We start from the raw sequence: 17609 nt of genomic DNA on the forward strand, positions 1-17609 counted from the left end.
AAAGCCATTGACAATTTCCGTCGCGGATTTGCTGCTTCCTCTGCCATCCCTCGCATCTGTCAAATGCAATCGACTTCACTTAGTTTTGCTATTGCAAGACGCCAAACCTGTCATGACATTTCGTATTGTGAACGCTGTACCTTGCTACTAATGCCGCACGTGTCGCCTTAACACTCGAACGGCAAAAAAAAAAAAAAAAAAGCAATATGGTTGATGACTCAGGTGGGGTAAAGTCGAACTTGAGACGGCGATGCCCCGGGCAGTACCCCTTGACGATCATCATCGGCATCTTGCGCACTCATGAGAACCAGGACAAGCGCATGCTGTCGAACAGTAGTAATCCGACCATCTGTATGCCACGTTTCGGCAGGCGGTTTGCTAGGTATAATACATACTTTCGCAGATCCTCGATACTCGACTTCAGATAGTGAACAACAACTTCTGGGAAACGGCTCTGACCATTAGCTAGCTATGCGCCGTATGTCGACCGGGCCCATCAAAGTCACGGCACGTGAATGCTGTCAATTCGCAGACCTTCTGGCCTTGAGTCTTAAGCTACCGCGCATTATTGTGATCCTTATGAGAGGTCGATTCAATGCAACACCGACCCAATATCGTTCTGTATGGATGGCATGTCTCTATCATGGAGTGACGATGCAGTCAAATTTGACATTCCATTTGGCCTTGTTTAACTCTGAATTCCTATCCCGAGTGTTCTGCGCAGGACAGGTATTGCCGCTGTACTTCAAACACCAATGATATTAATTCTCCATCTATGTACATATTGACGCCACTCAGTTATAATTGAATGGTAAACCAATTCTCGCATCTATGAATACGTCTATCTATCGAGGTACCGTCGGCAGGCCTACATTTATTAGCAGAATATCCAAATATATTCATGGACACCGACCTGTCTTAATAGCTGTACCTGCCCGTTAGCCCGCTGGAACACTTCCTCGTACATCGCGATGCTCTCCCGTACAACCTGCTGTCGCGTCTTTCGTCCTTCACAAATGTCTTTCATCATAGCTTCCATATCCTTGCGTAGAAATGGTTTTGTCAAACTCTTGTCAAACCCAATTTCATCATAACCCTCCACAAGCGCGGTTCCTAGTGTGCTCGGTATCAGTTCCTTTTGGCCGTCACCACCCCCGCCGCCTGCCTCAGAATCGTGGCCGCCACGGTCGCCACGACCACCACGACCTCTCCCCCTTCCCCGTCCCCTTCCCCGTCCCCGTCCACCGGCCGCTCCTCCACGACCAGTTAAACCGTTTCGCTTCGGAGGATCAATATCGATTGGTTGCTGAAATCGTCCGTTCGCACCTTTCGGCACCTTGACTGCGTACTGCCTCTTCAGTATCGTCTCAATATGATCCGCTATTGTCGCGTCCGTGCCAATGCCATTCGCATCCATTAACTGAATCAGTTCCGGTTCAGTAAGATACGAAGGCGCAGTCGTCGTGCCTTCCTCGATTGTCGCGCGCTTTAGCGGAACTAGCTCCCCTTGCACGAAATCCGGAAGCGGCTGGCTGTTCGTCCATCTGTCGTACGGGTACACGTCGAGGTAATTCCGCTCGATGACACGCAGTCCCGTGGTGCTAAATCGTTCACCCGCCCAGTCCAGTACGACTTCCGTGGTCTCTCCTTTCGCATCTTCGGAGCAGCAGGCAAGGAAATGCCGTGCTATCAGACTGTATACTTTGTGATGGTCCAGGTCGACAGCCGGTGGAGACACGTGTGCGACAGGATGGATAGGTGGATGTGCGTGATCGTCGTGCTTTCCCTTGCGAGGATGTCGAATGCCGCTGTTGACGAGGTTCTGTGCAAAGCCGCCCCAGTTGTTGTCAACAGTTTGCTTGCGAATCAGTGTGACAAAGTCCATGCTGTCGCTGAACTGGTCGGTCTCGGTGCGTGGGTAGGAGATAAAACCTTTAGTGTAGAGGGACTCGGCAATCTATCCAAGTTAGTGCCAGGACAAAAGCCATACTCGTGGTATCCTACATCCATGACTTTCTTCGAGCTCATTCCCAAAAATAATGCTCCTCGTCTTTGTAACTCTACCGTAGTCAGTGGTAACGGACGCCTGCTCACTTAGTTAGCTGTAAAATTGTCAATAAATTGCATTACGCACCATTTAGACGTAGGTTTCCGGATCATACTAACAATCCGTCCCTCGCCAGAGCCGTTATCCATGCTTCGTTCGTATAATAATGTCACAGCCATCCTGTCAAACATGTGTCCCCGTTTCCAATTAAATTGCACGTCAATGCCGTCTTTGTTGACACATACTTTAATATACCAAAAGTGCTCCGGACGAAAATTCTGAACCCGCTTAAATCTATCCACAATAAACCCCAGTGTGGGAAACTGGCAAGAGCCATATGAGATCAACGCATTCTCGAGCTTTCGCGCCGAGTCTTTTAGTGACAAGGTCTGAAACCGAGTAAATGCCGCACCTAGTCGCAAGTCGATTTCAATCCGTGCGTCAACCGCGTCGGAGAGTCGCTCGTCTATTTCTCGCGGATGCTGTGCCGCCCGACGAATGTGGCTGTATCCAGTTAGCAATCTGGTCATATGAATCAAATTTCGAGATCTGCATACTCTCGTTCCAAGTTGCTAAACTGTGCTCTTTTCACAATTATCCGAGGATTTCCTTCCTTTGCGATGCGACACACTTCCATCCCGATATGCTCGCCCTCGCGATCACAATCTGTCCAAATCATGAGTCCCTGAGCCCATCTGGACTCACTCTTGATGTTTCGCGCGACGTTCTTCTTATCGTCCGCCACCTCAACCACCACTTGCGAGTGGAAGAGCTGTGCGGGCGCACACGAGTGCCATTGTCTGACTTCAGGCGTGAAGTCCGCGGCAGTAATATGGCCCACGACGGAGGTCATCGTAACATCCGCCTCACCCCAAGGCTGAGGAAATCTGTATGTGAAATCATAGTTCTTGATAAAGGGACTGTCCGTATTTCTCTAAGTTATCGTTAGAATCGCCGATACAAAACGTGATTTGCTGCGTACAGTTGTAACTCTACCACCGCCGAGGATATTGGCGACTGTCTTCGCAATCGAAGGCTTCTCGGCCACACAGAGAATTTTCATCTCTCTTAGACACAGATCATATTCAAAATATGCCGGTCTGTACTAGTTTATAATTGTTGGGAGATTCTAGATTGCCCGATATTCGACTATCCTATCTCATCCTTCCAGTAAACAGGAACAGGCGCGTCATACAAATTACAAATGTTTACTCCCCGTTGTCGCGCTTGCGGCCCCTGAGTTACCGCGTAAACATGGCGCGATTAGTGCGTAGATATGGGTCTGTCGGCACGATTAGGGCGTAAACTGTGCAACAGGACGACCGCCAAATCAGATCTAGAAAAGCGGTGAATAAAAAAAATCCTGTAATTATTAGGCGCTAGTTACTCAATTTTCCTTAATTTCTAGTTGTGTTCACTATCTAGTAGGATGGACCCTTGCGTTAGTGTGAGGATTTCGGCATAGGCGCGCAGAAACATGCGCATGACCTCAATACTTCCAAACACATGTCTGAAGCAAGCCATCATATGGTATAGTTAATTACAATCAAGCACGAATATTTGTAGATCTAAATAACTGTATTGAGATTGCTTTTGTTTTTAGAGTCTTTTTGGTAGTGCTGGCAGAATTTTAAGTGGATCACGCAAATACCCAAAGCTGTGATATGTGTTACTGGGAGTTTGGTTGTGTCGCCCACTGAGAGCAAAGCTTAGCAGGCCCCCCGCTCACATCACCACCACTTTTTTCAATCCTTACATCCACCTCCACTCCTTGGCCATTAACAACAACCAAGAGCACCACAGCATTTCTTGATCTCGCACGCCGACTCTCGTCTCCTGCTGTCCTTCGCTCACCTCCTTCCTTTCCGTGTCCTGTCTTCATCCATCCATCCCTTTCCTGTTCTCATCTTTCCCGACAGCTCGTTCCTCTCCTCTTCTGCCACTTCCTAGTCTACGATCTACTTGATCCGCGACTTATCGATAATCACCTCTAATTTCCATCAAACTGCAATTTTTCACTCTATTTCCTCAATTGTAAGACAATATGACCGACGCTGAGCAACAGTACGAATCTTCGAAACCTCGCTACGAGAAGTCTTACCCATCCAATGGCGCGCCAGAGCCCGCAGGCGAGTCAGAGCCACAATCCGACACGCAACGACCGCAATTCCCGAACGACGAAGCATTTGCAGCCGCGCAACTTACTCTCCGCGCGCTCGTGTCTTCCAAGGAGGCCGGTGTCATTATCGGCAAACAGGGCAAGAACGTTGCTGATCTCCGTGAGGCCACCGGCGTCAAGGCTGGTGTCAGCAAGCCTGTGCCCGGCGTACACGATCGCGTGCTGAGCGTTACCGGCACGCTTGAAGGTGTCGCAAAAGCGTACTCTATGGCTGCGCAGACCCTGGTCGATTCGCCGCCTCCATCCGCTAGCTCGCTCGCCTCTGGTACAACATGTACGTCCTTCTTAACCGGACAATGCTTGTATTTTACGCTAACGATAACGCAGCGATCCGACTTTTGATCTCACACAACCAGATGGGCACCATTATCGGCCGCCAGGGCCTTAAAATCAAGGCAATCCAGGATGAATGCAGTGTCCGAATGGTCGCATCCAAGGAAATGCTCCCCAACTCCACTGAGCGTATCGTTGAGGTTCAAGGCGCTGCGGAGTCTATCCGCCTGGCCGTTTGGGAAATCGGCAAGTGCTTGGTGGAAGATTGGCAGCGGGCAACTGGAACGATCTTGTACAACCCGCAACCGAAGGAGTTTGGCAGCAGCGGATATAGCGGACCGCGAGTCCGGACCGGCAACCCGGCTGATTTCGAGAGTTCAGACGGCGCTGACCAGACTCAGAATATTGCTATTCCGGCGGATATGGTTGGCTGCATTATTGGTCGGGGAGGTGCCAAGATCCAGGAAATCAGGCGTGTCAGCGGAGCGCGTATTTCGATCGCTAAACAACCGCATGATGAATCTGGCGAGCGGATGTTCACCATCCGTGGCACTGCTGACGAGAATGAACGAGCATTATTTATGTTGTATGAGCAGCTTGAGCACGAAAAGGTGCGACGGCAAATGGAGGATCAGGAACAGGACGAGTAAGTTGAAATATTTGGAGTCGTAATGATGACTTGTGCTGATGGGTTTTAGTGAATAAATGTGTCACATATCCACGCCACTTCTCACTTTCAGTCTCTCAGCTTACTGCCTCCTTAACATTGTCACGCTCATTCTCACCGAATCGGTACAATATTACTTACTCAACCTACTCTTCCCCTAAAATGTTGATGAAAAGATATGACCCGGATATGCAACGAGTTGTTTTTAAAAAATTGGGATATGTACGTTGAAATTTTGTGTATTTATTTATGTATTTAGCCACTTGTATGTAATTCATGTATTTATGGTATGTACGTTTTCTACTGGAAATCAAAAATTGTGCTTTGTCAATACAGTCCTTGCGTCCTACATGGAAGATTAGCAGCACCGTTGAAAGGACTTTAGCCAGCCCAGCTGAATCTTGTGATTGATCTACAACCTGTACCTTAGTATTGTCTGGTCAAAACAGCTCATGCACCTAATCCCTGAACTTCTTCCACAGATTTAGAGTTGCTATTATTCATTATTTGTTATCCCTCGTAAATGCTGTTAGGCACCTGGACTGATTTGAACGTGAGACTGGTTGGTGAGAAGCTGATGCCAGTTAACTTAGAATTTAATAATGTTGGTTAACCGCGTAAGGGTCGATGCAGATTAGTTGTGCGGCTCATAGAGACAGTGGCTGAGGGAAGTTTTATCTGTTTTGGGCAAACATAAGACTGGGACTGTGGTAAGTGTCGAAGACATCAGATAGCCCCGGAGGGTTGTTGCCCCTGGGCTCCTCATATAAATATACCTCATTCCTACAGGTTCGCTGTCATTGCACCTTTTATTTTTTGTTTGGTCTATTATTCGCTTGCGATTCTTTTATACACACTATTCCAACAATGCCTATGACATTCAAGAAGGGCGCTTCATCCGAGAAGCCGCCCCACATTGCCAACAATAATGCATTCCTCGGCGACTGCTTCACGTCCGACACTGATAAGGAGCACCAGATCACTTCTGGCTTCTACAGACAGGAGGCCGGTACCCCGTTGGTCTACACCTACGACTATGTATGTAACTACCTATTATCAAAGTGTTCATTGAAACTAAACGGGTTTTGTGTGTTGTGTGTAGGACGAGATGAAAATTATCTTGGAGGGGAATTTTACCATGAAGGACGAGACTGGATACGAAGTGACAGCCGGGCCTGGTGATACGTTTTACTTTAAGAAGGGATGCACGATTACTTTCTCCTCTACCGACTATGGTTTGGCTTTCTTTGTTGGGTTGAGACCTAAGGGTACAGCTTAAGGCGAGACAAACAGGATGCAAAGACATGTGTAAATAATAAATCGTACTAAAATGACAACTGAGCCATTGCCCTGGCAGCTTCCATACGATTCGAGCGCGAAGAGCCAAGCAGCATTCATATGGTATTGTGGGTTGAACTTAGAAGAACTGAATGTTTGGAAGCTGCAATATACGGCAGGTCGTTCGATCGACGAATCCATTTTCATTTTCCACTAAGATAACTCTGCCTACATTACAATTACATTATTAGATACAAAAGGGCCACGCTGGACTTGACATGTTGATCGTGACTTTACACCAAAGAACCCATTATACTAAATCCAAACCAGTGGCAGTAACTGGATAACCAAAACAAAATCACACCAAAATAAATTCAACGCCCAAAGTGCTCAGTGGACCTTGATCGGACCGTGCTTCTGCTGGTAACCCTTCATGAGATGGCTCAAGTCGCCAACTGGCAGCAGGAATGGGAAGTCGACGGCGACGAGCATGAGGACAATGAAAATATAGAATCCTATTAGTCCGCAAGTCAGTAAACAACCGCCACCAGCCTTGACGATATTTTGGCCAAGGGCATATTTGCCTTCGGCGAGAGTGAAGTAGGCGATTGTGAGGCAGAGGAAGGTGGCTTCGAGGCACACGAAAAGCAGGAAAAAGGCGATGTTTGTACGGAGGGAGCATATGGTAAGGACCAGGACGAGAAGGGCCCAGAAACAGAGGTAGAAGGCGAAGGAGGCTTGGAAGGCTCTTGTGGAAATACCGAGCACTTGTGAGTCACCAGTGGGGGAGTAAGCGCCTACCGAGTTGAAGGATGGAATCAAAGTGCCGGCGAAGGACAACCAGAAGCCACCGAAACTACAGAAGACGACGAAGGAGAAAGTGTTACCGAGGAAGAACTCAAAGATTCCAGAGATGATAAGCAGGAGGCCACCGATAAAGACGTACGCTCCACTAGAAAGGTATTAAATCAGCTCAATGTCAGAATTATCTTTGAACGGAAAGGATACGTACATGGACGCCGCACCAAACTGACCAGCGCCGCGGAGGCCAAGGAGATCGCAGCCCAAGGGACAGGCGCAGACAGCATGGGAAAGAATGGCGAGAGGAGTCGGATTTGCGAAGGTCTGTCGCAGGTTGCCCTTGACAGCGCGCTCGGGAGAAAGGTAGAGTTTCTCGAACAGCTCTGGAGACATAGTGATGGACTGAGCAGTGCGCATGCGGCTGAGAACATCCTCACGAGAATTGAGGGAAGCGTCCTCTTTGTTGCGAGCGGCTTCAACATCGAAGTCGTCGGGATTATTGATAGTGCTCTCATTGCCGCGACTATATGCATCAGTGGTAGCTGCGCCAGTGCCCTCAAGAGGGATAGCGTTGTTGCTGTATTCAGTCATTACTTTTGAGTATGTACAGAGACAGAGACAGAGACAGAGATGAGGGCTAAGTAGGAGAGAACAAAAGAGAGAGTGATGGCGAGTAAGCGACTTAATATATAGGTATTTTTCGTCTCAAAATCAGTTAGATGAATCCGTTCACGATCTGCCGGCCGGCCGATGGTAAACAAATGCGGAGAAGGGTAAAAAGAGATAGTCGACGCCATGCTTATGACGATCGTAATAGAAGTTGGTAGTTAGTTAGTTAGTTTAGTTTAGTTAACAGGGCTCGAGAGTCAGTCAGCCGGCCAAAATAATGGCACGCGCTCCTTGTCTCGGTCAATCGAAGCGCTTATCATATGATTCCTGTTCTAATGCTGAGGGGATCGGCAAATCTTTGATTGTGTCTCTACTACACAATCATCTCTGACTTCTTCAGCCTCCTGCTTCCAAAATAAAAATAAAAATAAAAATAAAAATAAAAGATCCTCGGCTCGCATTTAGTGTGCAAAAGCGGGGGAATATGGCAAAAAAGTATGGCTGATTCGGGGCTTGTTGTGACGTGAGTTGCAGCCGCCAATTAATTGTCTCTGTGCTTTGTTAGCCAGCAAAATATGGCTTGATCAGCAAAAGTATTCTAACCAAATCTCCAAAGTCGCCGCAGCCTGATTTTCTACAAAATGGTTTGTGTCAGAATTGGCTTGTCTGGCAGCCAATTCTAATTTTGGAAGAATATACAAACAAGGAAGACGCATTAACTAGTTTCATCATAGGGCGGGGAAAAGAAGCCATTATTCCGAGCCGCACGGTCCAAGCCTCAGCCTCTACGATTGATGTGATCTCAATTTCATCCTTGTCCTCTGCCTCCCTCCAGGTGAGCGCGCCTAAATTGCGTCCTTGTTAATCCGTATGATGTGGGAACGCTCGTGTTCGCCTCGTGTCCGCCTCGTGTTCGCATCGTGTTCGCGTTCCGTGATTCCCCTCACGAGCACATGCTCTTCACTATCACCATATTTTATCAATCTTATCGACGGCGCTGTTCAGAGCCAGTTAGCGATGAACTGATCGACACCGCACATGCGGGGCCAAGCCTGGCAGTATGCCATGGATCTACAGTAGATGAGATTAATAATGTAATGTAATGTAATGTACAATGTTTCTATTTATTCAACAATGTTCTATTTCATCATCCTTCATCAATCCTCTTCGGGAGGCGGAACAGCTTGCACCACAATCGATTTGCCACCTTTCTCAATCGTAATCTGATACTTGCCAATCCCACCAACAAGATCTTTGGCAACCAACTCTCTCGTCCGTCCTAAACTCTCAATCTGAGAAACCCGCTCGAGCGTGTCATCAAGCAACTTGTCGAACCCCGGAATCGCCGCAATCTGTCGAAATGCTTCCATCATTGCAGGCGAATCCGCCCGCACCATCGAGTTCGAGTCAATCGTAAATATGTTCAGATTATCGTATCTCTGGATATAGTCCGCCCGCGTCATCACCTGTCGTGCCCGCCATAAAGGCAGCGATGGAAGTTCGTGATCCGTCTCAGGCGCTGCTTCGCCCAACCTGGCGCGCTCAGCCTGCTCCATGTCGACCAGCTCTTTCATGAGCCTCATCGCAGAGCTAGAAAACTTCCCACTCTCCTACAATCTCCGTCAGTAAAAAAAATCCAACTACTCCGCCCCGGACTGGCCGCTTACCATCACGTCATCATCCATTTCCATCCCCAGCAGCCCACACTGATTTAAAAACCACGTTCGTTCCTTCTCGACAACAGATCTCGCATGACCGAGCATATCCTTATGCTGGGCAACCCGATTCAAAAACTGTGGCCGTCCGCCAACAATATTGTACACTTTGTTGCAAACATCCTTCTCCAACTCTGGCCCATCAAAGTACCTCCTCCGCCACATCCGCAGTGCCTCAATCGATTTCTCCCGATTCAAATCTCGAATCGTCACCACCTCCAGTCGCGTACTAAGTTTTTTGAACCGCTCGTACACCCAATAATCGTCGCTGTTGAAAATCATCGTCACCAGCCCCGACGCGGCAAAACTCTCCGCCCGCTGCTGCAACAACTCAACCAATTTCTCCCCGTCCTCGTCCTCCCGCAGCAAATGCGTCGAATTGACAATCAAAACAAGCGGCCGCCCCGTCTTCTTCACCTCACACACCGCCACTTCTTCTAACTTATCCAATGCGCGCTCGATGTCCAACAACGCCGTCGTGTCCCGCGGTCCTCGAATCGAAAACAGCGACCCGATGTAATCTTCATGGTAATCGTAGTTAATCGCCTTGCCGAGCCGGATTCGCACGATTTCCGGGTCCGCATGCGCCTCAAACATCGTGCAGTTCAGCGCCGAAACCCGACGCAACGCATGGTTCAACATCGACGTCTTGCCCGTGCCCTTCTCTCCGATCAGCAAATAATACCGCCCCACCACCAGTCCCGACACGGCACGGTTGATAACATCCTGCTCGTCCCGCACGATCCACTCCCTCTCGCCTTCGTCCTCGCCCGTCCGCGACCGCATCGCAAGTTCAATACTGCGATCGCCTGCAGCGAACGCACGGCGGATTTTCGTCAAGACCTGGTGCTGGTAGTATTGGTGGTACATGTACCCGGATATGCCGAGTATCGCGATCGACGCGAACGTTATTGCTGCCGACTCGCACACTTTAAACGCGGCTTGGTGGTATTTCGAGTGCCCATCCTTCGACTTTGGCGGGTCGCTGTCGTCGTTTGGTGACAGGATCGTGTCCGTTATCATCGTCCTTCGTAAAACTGGTGCTAGCGATTGTCGAGAGACAACATTGCCGCGCAGGCGAAACAACTGAAGTCGCCGCATCGTGTTGGCGACTTTCTAACCCACCGTGTAATCAACCGTAGCAAGAAGGCATGGCCGACACGGTAGGACCACGATAAACTATCGACTACTCGGGCAGCGCGTCAAGAGCCAAAACGTTGAGGTTGCAGACTCATCCGCTTTCCGAGAACTCTATTTACAATTCTCACTACATTTACTTCTCGTGGACCCTAGACACGTGTGTAGTAAAACGAATACCAAGAGCAAAATGCTCGAGTTGAGTTGGGAAGCTGGCAGTCGGCACTATGCCAACACTGCGGAGTAATTGTGGTTAATATATTCGGAGTCACATCGATGTTCTAAAAATATATATGCAATCAGAAATAAACTCGTCATCCTCAAGTAGTTACTGCCAAAATCTAAATATTCTATAACAGCAGTCTTCTACGACGAAAGCTTCCACAAAACCCCTCAGACATCCAGCAGACAGAGAGTGAGACAGACAGATATTATGCATTATCGTCACAGATTGGACTATCATTGACATATGACAAAAGGTGTCGTCGACGCTGATAGATATTGAAGAGAACAGCACGTCTCTTGGCATCAGCCATGTTCTGGGACGTGATGAGTATAATCATTAAGAACGATTCAATGAGGCTCGGCGGGATGTTGCAGAGTAACTGGCCTGTTGTAGACCACTTCATTACACTGGCACCAATCACAAGGCCAGTCATGATCATTGTGCCGAGCACAACGACATATTCATGAGAACATAAACGATCCACATAGGCGGAGATGCGGAAACTCAATCCCGAGTCCTGGATTTCGTCTTCTGCTGGAGGTGACGCACCAATTACATCAAGCATCGCCAAGTCTTCCATGCGGATTTGGTCGAACGCTTTGTCCTCGTGCTGGCCGAGGTGGTAAAACACGTTCCTAAGAATGAAGCCGTCGGTCATGCCGATCAATCCAGTATAAGTCCCAATAATCAGCCACCAGTTGGAGTCAAAAGACATCGCAGGACCAATGACTATCCAGATAACAATCACGATGACCATCAGACCTATGCCGACAAGAGAACCTACAAGATCCGCATAATAATAAATAGCACGCTGGATTTTAGTCACTTGGGGACTAGCAATCACGACAGTTTCATTGTCAATTGTGTCACCAGTTACGATGCGAAGTCTAAGCTCAAGAGAAGAGTCAGTCTTGTGGATTAGAGCCAAACAGGACTCACTGTATTTGCGATGCTGTTCGCGAATGTTCTCCAAGAACACAAAGACGAAGACCATGAGAGCTGACGTGGCCGAATTGATGTAGAGCTGCCATTCATCTGACCAACCGCAATATTGCCCGAAACCGATCCAGACAAAAATACCAATCCAATAAAGAAATATTGTGACGACGTGACCCGTCACACTAGCCACGTAATTGGACAGTCGACCCAACCAGTTCACTTTCGGAAATTCAGACGCAATCAGATTCTGGTCGAGCTCTGCAATCTGAGATAATTTGTTTGACTTTTTCTCGACAAAGTGTTCGAGCATCCGGCTCTTGCTGATGTTGCGCGACTGCAAACGCGCAGCAACCATCATGATCGAATCATGGCCAATCAACTGCTGTCGCATAAGGAAGGAATCAAAAATGTAGCAGAAAATCGCCTGAAAGTCCGAGATCACGACCTGCCACATTTCACTCTGGCCGTACTTGATGCCCAAGAGTGCCCATACCAAAAGGATTGCAATTACTAAGACGAAGACAAAGCCCGAGCCAGCGATATGGACGACTTTGTCGAGCCATCGGTCAAGTAGTCTCTTCTTGAACGACGGATCGTAATTCGCTTCGTTCTCGACATAATCGGTCACTATATTATCCGACACCTTGACCACCGTTCCTAAATTTTTCTGAGTGGGAGCCACGCCCGCTGTAGCACTTTTCGCTCCAGGCGCGGAAATCACTTTGATGAATCGTTCCATTCTTGCATTATCTTGGGTTGCAGACCAGGCGCTTGTCGTTTTCGTCCGACAAAATGATTTTTTCCGAATGATGGCACGAGCACAAAGTTGAACAATTTGAAGAAACCTGCTATGAACATGCGTTTGCGAGGATACAGCTATATCTACAAACACAGAGAAAGGCGATACGAAAACGACCGGAACTCATAGGTTAGGCTGTTATCTCTGCAAAACGTGAAAAGGGCTGCTCTTGCGAGCCTCGGCAGAGCCTTAAGAGTTTCATTTGAACAGGGGCTGCGGCGCACAACCAAGGCCATTTGTTTACGAAGCCGCACCAACCGTGAGAGACATTGGGATTAATCGGAATATGATAACATAGTACGATAGCGCACACAGATCTTTGTTACGAATCGACCATTTTACGCTAATCCCAGCACAAACTAAACTGCATTGCCAATAAATTTAATTATCTACGATGTTAGTTTACAAGTTTGTATCAGATGGCGGTATTGCTTGCTCGAGTCCATTGTCGCAAGGCTCAACCAAGTCTACGTTGGATTCGGAGAATGCAGATGCCAGTAACTACATTTGTTATGATGCAACTTGCTCAGTTACAGCGACGATATACAGCGATATAACGTTTAATTTGCCTCGCAAACAATAAACATCTCGCCTCCGAGGACTACTTGTTCAAATAAGGCTCGTTTCCAAGCGAATTTTGAGGTTTACTACATATATTCAAATGCTGGCTAATGAGAGCTGTCTCATCGGAGAAATATTTGTTAAGAGACACCCCAGTGTCCAGCGCGAATTCCCAGAGGTTTATATATGGGAAGGTACTAGGGCTGTAAATATTCCTATCCCACAATGAAACGGCGTGGTCCTTATTAGTGCGGCGTAGGCTTTTACGAATCTGATTGTTCTGCCTTTAATAACGTCAGCGAGTTCCATTTTGCAGGCTTCCAGCATACCGTGCTCCTGAGATATCAACAGGCTTGGTAATGTGAAAGAGAACGTTAGTCGGTCAAACGGCGTATATATTTTCTCATCTATGATATTTCCCATACAACCAGAACAATTCAATTATCACGATGCACCTAACGCTTCAATCGTATTATTGAGTCGCAGGATTCGAATTTTGTAACTACTACAACAATCTATCTAACTACTTCTAAAACTCTTTTGTCTAAAGCGCCAAGCACATAGGCAGACGTGAGACGGGACATATACACTTAGATTTAATCGTCGAGGCTCAGATCCTTGGTATCGTAATTCTATCTAAGGTCTTTATGTATAACAATATGTCTAGACAAACTGAACGTTTTAATCTTGAGATGCGATTACTGCGCGAAATCACAAGATATGTTCTAAACACAAAATGTATTACAAATGGATAGTTCACAATCAAGCACTCACTACGTATACCTAATTATATTAACCGAACTTGCAGCAACCGACTTCTTGCCACGAAAAAAAATTGCATGCCAACCATATACTACTGCTCGTTACACCCAACTGGGAGACAGTACGCATTATGCATTATTACTTTTCGTCATTGACGGGAATATTGTTGACATACGACAAAAGATAACGTCGCCGCTGATAAATATTGAAGAGGACAGCCCGTCTTTTGGCATCAGCCATGTTCTGGGAAGTGATGAGTATGATCATGAAGAACGTTTCAATGAGACTCGGGGGGACATTGCACACCAACTGGCCCGTGGTAGACCACTTCATTACGCTGGCGCCGATCACCAGGCCAATCATGACCGTCGTGCCGAGCACAACAGCAAGTTCGTGAGAACAGAACCAACCCACTGTGGCTGAAATGCGGAAGCTCAATCCCGAGTCCTGGATTTCATCTTCTACTGGAGGTGTGATATCAATTATTTCAAACATGGCGAGGTCCTCGGCGCGGACTTGGTCGAAAGCTTTATCCTCGTGCTCGCCTAGGTGGTAGAACACGTTCCGAAGAATGAAGCCATCGTTCATGCCGATCAATCCACTATAGGTACCGATAATCAGCCACCAGTTTGCGTCAAAAGACATCGCAGGACCAATGACAACCCAGATGACCACCACAATGAGCATGAGAACTATGCCCACAAGTGTACCGACAACATCCGCATAATAGTAAATAGCACGTTGGATTTTAGTAACTTGCGGACCAGGAATGACAACAGGCTCATTTTCGATGGTGTCACCAGTTATGGTGCGAAGTCTGAGCTCAAGGGCAGAGTCAGTCTTGTGGATTAGCGCCATACAGGACTCGGTGTATTGGCGATGTTGCTCGCGAATGTTCTCCAAGAACACAAAGACAAAGACCATGAGAGCTGATGTCGCCGAATTGATATATAGCTGCCATTTATTTGACCAACCGCAATATTGCCCGAAACCGATCCAGACAAAAATACCAATCCAATAGAGAGCAACTGTCACAATGTGGCCGGACAAAGTAGCAGCGAAATTGGACAGCCGACCCAACCAGTTCACTTCGGGGAATTCGGACCCTGTCAGATTCTTGTCCAGGTCTTCAATCTGACTAGGTTTTTCAGACCTGTTGTGTACAATCTGTCTCAGCATCCGGCTGTTGCTGATATTGCGTGATCGCAAACACGCAGCAACCATCATGATCGAATCATGGCCAATCAACTGCTGTCGCATAAGGAAGGAATCAAAAATGTAGCAGAAAATCGCCTGGAAGTCCGAGATCACGACCTGCCACATTTCACTCTGGCCATACTTGATGCCCAAGAGTGCCCATGTCAAAAGGATTGCCATTACCAAGACGAAGACGAAGCCCGAGCCAGCGATATGGACGACTTTGTCGAGCCACCGGTCAAGTAGCCTCTTCTTGAACCCAGGATCATACTTAGTCATGTTTTCGACATAGATGGCCACCATATCATCCGAAACGTTGACAACTGTTCCCAACTTTACTCTCTGAGTGGGAGCCACGCCCGCCGTAGCACCCTTCGCTCCAGGAGCGGAAATTGCTTTGATGAATCGTTCCATGCTTGCATTACCTTCACAGGCGCATGCGTTTCCATTCGTGAAAATAAGTTGACCATATGATGATGATAAGTATAGTAAATTTGAAAAGAACGGAACAAGAAGAAACAAGGTAGAGAGGGAGGAGGATGCCGTATTTATGAGTTGTACAATAATGCGACGGACTTCGACCCGAAACCAGTGGTACTGTTGATTTTGTGTGCGTGCCTGCGTAAATAATAAAGTAGCTGACGGGGAAAATGCCGCACCATCTGAGGCGATTATTATTATGTTTGACAGCAAAATTTACGCTCTTACCAGCAGAAAACCGGCCTTGTCGCAGCCAACGCAGCCAACGCAGCCATTCCTTTCGTCGACCGGGCCTGGGCCACTGTTGCGGCCTTTTTTCTTTTTTTTGTTTGTAGGACTAACTCTCCGACACCCTCTCCTATAGGCGCTTTACCGAGACAAATTAATATTTTATTCGTACATTTGTTGTAGTTAATCCCCGGGGTGGTGCAAAGACATAACTTACGGCTATGTTTCTAGTTTCTACAATACCGTAAACAGACCATTCCTCATTGGGACTAAAGCCCGGAGACCCTAACCACATCATATCCCTTCGGCGTGGAGTTACCCGAAATGTCGTTATGTCCGAGACGCGAAATTAACGCGTCAAATTTTTCACTCTGCATATGAATGCATGCAGAATCCATTTGCATATTGAATAATAGCTAGCATATCCTTGCGATCATGAACTGGCATCATGACAGGTGTAAGTAATCTACGGTGGAGATCTTTACATGAGACTAAATTGCCATTTTGGTATAATGCTGTTTTGACTACTCTCCAGACTGCAGGCTGACAGTCCAGGTGAAGCGTCAAAGAATTGGATTATTTAGTACTGTTAAACTTTATAAGGCGGCGGCCTTGAATTTCGTTTTGGCGGGTTTTACTGCTGGCTTTTGTGGCGTATATTTTCTGTCGCTTCCATCGACGATCCCCTGGTTCGACTGCGGGCTGAGGCGACTAACTTATAATGCAGGGATGGACACGAATAAGGATTTTGCTTAGTTATTCGTATTCGACATTTAATTGTTATTCATTATGGGTTAGGGTGCCGACAATCGTATTCGATTCGTAATTATTCGTAACTTAAACTGGGCCGGCGCTTCCTATATATTATGGAACTTACATGGATGGCCAGGACGCGTATTGTGTTGCTGCCTTTATTCTAAATCCTCGGTTTAACACGCTATTGTTAGAGAAGAATTAGGCGACTTAGACGACGCGCTCTAACCGTGTATCAGGCACTTGAAGGACTTACTGCACCAGCATTATTCCTAGCCAGTGAGCATTCACATACTGCCAATGAAAACGAAGTAGTTCAGGAAAAGAGTATCGAAGCACGACTGTTTGAGAAGCTGCAGAGTGACAGACATCGACCGTACTTCGAGGCGGGCGTCGTAACTATTGACCAATGGCCTACAAATGATAGCAGCTGGTTGCTCTCTTGGTGGCGGACCCATCGCGATGGATATCCACGTATGGCAGCAGCCGCCAGAGACTATCTAGCTATACCTGCGTCGAACGTGGCAGCGGAGAGACATTTAATAGTGGGAGGGATATGCTCGTGAAGACGATGAGGCGTTTTGTGTTGCGGGACATGTAAGTTAGGGTTTAGGGTTCAAATATTTACGAATAATTACGAATAATCGACTAACTTTATTCATTCGTACGAATATTACTAAGCAATCAACTTCGTATTCGACTTACAAATATGAACCCGTACCAAGCTGGATTTAGCGGTTTCAAGACAAAACAAGTGGCGACAATTTCTATACAAAACATTACGCAGGCACTACGAGGACATATAATCTATCCATAACTCTTTAGAGTTTACAGGGGTTTAACCTTCGGCTACCAAAGTTTATTGCATTGATGTGTACGCATAATTGCATGGCCGCCTTCCGCAGAACTTTATTTGCGAGGCAATCTTTAAGAACAACATTTAGTGTTGTTAGTTAAA

At 47.2% G+C, this 17609-nt stretch overlaps 7 protein-coding genes across 7 annotated transcripts; 2 read left to right on the forward strand and 5 right to left on the reverse strand.

Annotated features, from left to right (window-relative positions):
- Positions 1–634: 634 nt before the first annotated feature.
- On the reverse strand, positions 635–3244 carry V1513DRAFT_85173 (DNA topoisomerase). Its single transcript, XM_066900624.1, has 6 exons — positions 3030–3244; positions 2605–2981; positions 2135–2551; positions 2005–2086; positions 914–1957; positions 635–868 (listed from the first exon to the last, which is right to left on the reverse strand). The coding sequence occupies exons 1-6, from the start codon at positions 3108–3110 to the stop codon at positions 842–844; spliced, it is 2028 nt and encodes a 675-aa protein (XP_066753108.1). The 5' UTR covers positions 3111–3244; the 3' UTR covers positions 635–841.
- A 553-nt stretch (positions 3245–3797) lies between these two features.
- On the forward strand, positions 3798–5628 carry V1513DRAFT_446078 (uncharacterized protein). The gene is made up of 2 exons (XM_066898208.1): positions 3798–4500; positions 4554–5628. Exons 1-2 carry the CDS (start codon positions 4092–4094, stop codon positions 5147–5149), a joined length of 1005 nt encoding a protein of 334 aa, XP_066753109.1. The 5' UTR covers positions 3798–4091; the 3' UTR covers positions 5150–5628.
- Positions 5629–5902: 274 nt separating this feature from the next.
- V1513DRAFT_400850 (RmlC-like cupin domain-containing protein) lies at positions 5903–6662 on the forward strand. Its single transcript, XM_066895493.1, has 2 exons — positions 5903–6204; positions 6269–6662. The coding sequence occupies exons 1-2, from the start codon at positions 6034–6036 to the stop codon at positions 6443–6445; spliced, it is 348 nt and encodes a 115-aa protein (XP_066753110.1). The 5' UTR covers positions 5903–6033; the 3' UTR covers positions 6446–6662.
- On the reverse strand, positions 6618–7836 carry V1513DRAFT_446082 (GPR1/FUN34/yaaH family-domain-containing protein; the record flags this gene model as incomplete). The annotated part of the gene is made up of 2 exons (XM_066898209.1): positions 6618–7396; positions 7457–7836. 2 exons carry the CDS (start codon positions 7834–7836, stop codon positions 6835–6837), a joined length of 942 nt encoding a protein of 313 aa, XP_066753111.1. The 3' UTR covers positions 6618–6834.
- A 1175-nt stretch (positions 7837–9011) lies between these two features.
- On the reverse strand, positions 9012–10592 carry V1513DRAFT_458907 (uncharacterized protein; the record flags this gene model as incomplete). The annotated part of the gene is made up of 2 exons (XM_066899721.1): positions 9012–9464; positions 9522–10592. The coding sequence occupies 2 exons, from the start codon at positions 10590–10592 to the stop codon at positions 9012–9014; spliced, it is 1524 nt and encodes a 507-aa protein (XP_066753112.1).
- Positions 10593–10943: 351 nt separating this feature from the next.
- On the reverse strand, positions 10944–12858 carry V1513DRAFT_446090 (Low affinity iron permease-domain-containing protein). Its single transcript, XM_066898210.1, has one exon. The coding sequence runs from the start codon at positions 12608–12610 to the stop codon at positions 11138–11140; it is 1473 nt and encodes a 490-aa protein (XP_066753113.1). The 5' UTR covers positions 12611–12858; the 3' UTR covers positions 10944–11137.
- Positions 12859–13805: 947 nt separating this feature from the next.
- On the reverse strand, positions 13806–16092 carry V1513DRAFT_446094 (Low affinity iron permease-domain-containing protein). Its single transcript, XM_066898211.1, has 2 exons — positions 15899–16092; positions 13806–15852 (listed from the first exon to the last, which is right to left on the reverse strand). The coding sequence occupies exon 2, from the start codon at positions 15602–15604 to the stop codon at positions 14132–14134; it is 1473 nt and encodes a 490-aa protein (XP_066753114.1). The 5' UTR covers positions 15605–15852; positions 15899–16092; the 3' UTR covers positions 13806–14131.
- Between the last annotated feature and the right edge of the window lie 1517 nt (positions 16093–17609).

The sequence above is a fragment of the Lipomyces chichibuensis genome (assembly GCF_038497645.1).
Source record: "Lipomyces chichibuensis strain CBS 12929 unplaced genomic scaffold V1513scaffold_19, whole genome shotgun sequence".
NCBI classification, from domain to species: domain Eukaryota; kingdom Fungi; phylum Ascomycota; class Lipomycetes; order Lipomycetales; family Lipomycetaceae; genus Lipomyces; species Lipomyces chichibuensis.

Bases quoted from the DNA above. Each gene is read 5' to 3' on its own strand.
- V1513DRAFT_85173 (XM_066900624.1), bottom strand. From the start codon at position 3,110: ATGAAAATTCTCTGTGTGGCCGAGAAGCCTTCGATTGCGAAGACAGTC. The intron at 2,552-2,604 runs GTATGCAGATCT...AACTGGATACAG, and splicing joins TTTAGCAACTTGGAACGAGA to CCACATTCGTCGGGCGGCAC. The intron at 869-913 runs GTCGGTGTCCAT...TAATAAATGTAG, and splicing joins AGGTACAGCTATTAAGACAG to GCCTGCCGACGGTACCTCGA.
- V1513DRAFT_446078 (XM_066898208.1), top strand. From the start codon at position 4,092: ATGACCGACGCTGAGCAACAGTACGAATCTTCGAAACCTCGCTACGAG. The intron at 4,501-4,553 runs GTACGTCCTTCT...ACGATAACGCAG, and splicing joins GCTCGCCTCTGGTACAACAT to CGATCCGACTTTTGATCTCA.
- V1513DRAFT_400850 (XM_066895493.1), top strand. From the start codon at position 6,034: ATGCCTATGACATTCAAGAAGGGCGCTTCATCCGAGAAGCCGCCCCAC. The intron at 6,205-6,268 runs GTATGTAACTAC...TGTTGTGTGTAG, and splicing joins TGGTCTACACCTACGACTAT to GACGAGATGAAAATTATCTT.
- V1513DRAFT_446090 (XM_066898210.1), bottom strand. From the start codon at position 12,610: ATGGAACGATTCATCAAAGTGATTTCCGCGCCTGGAGCGAAAAGTGCT.
- V1513DRAFT_446094 (XM_066898211.1), bottom strand. From the start codon at position 15,604: ATGGAACGATTCATCAAAGCAATTTCCGCTCCTGGAGCGAAGGGTGCT.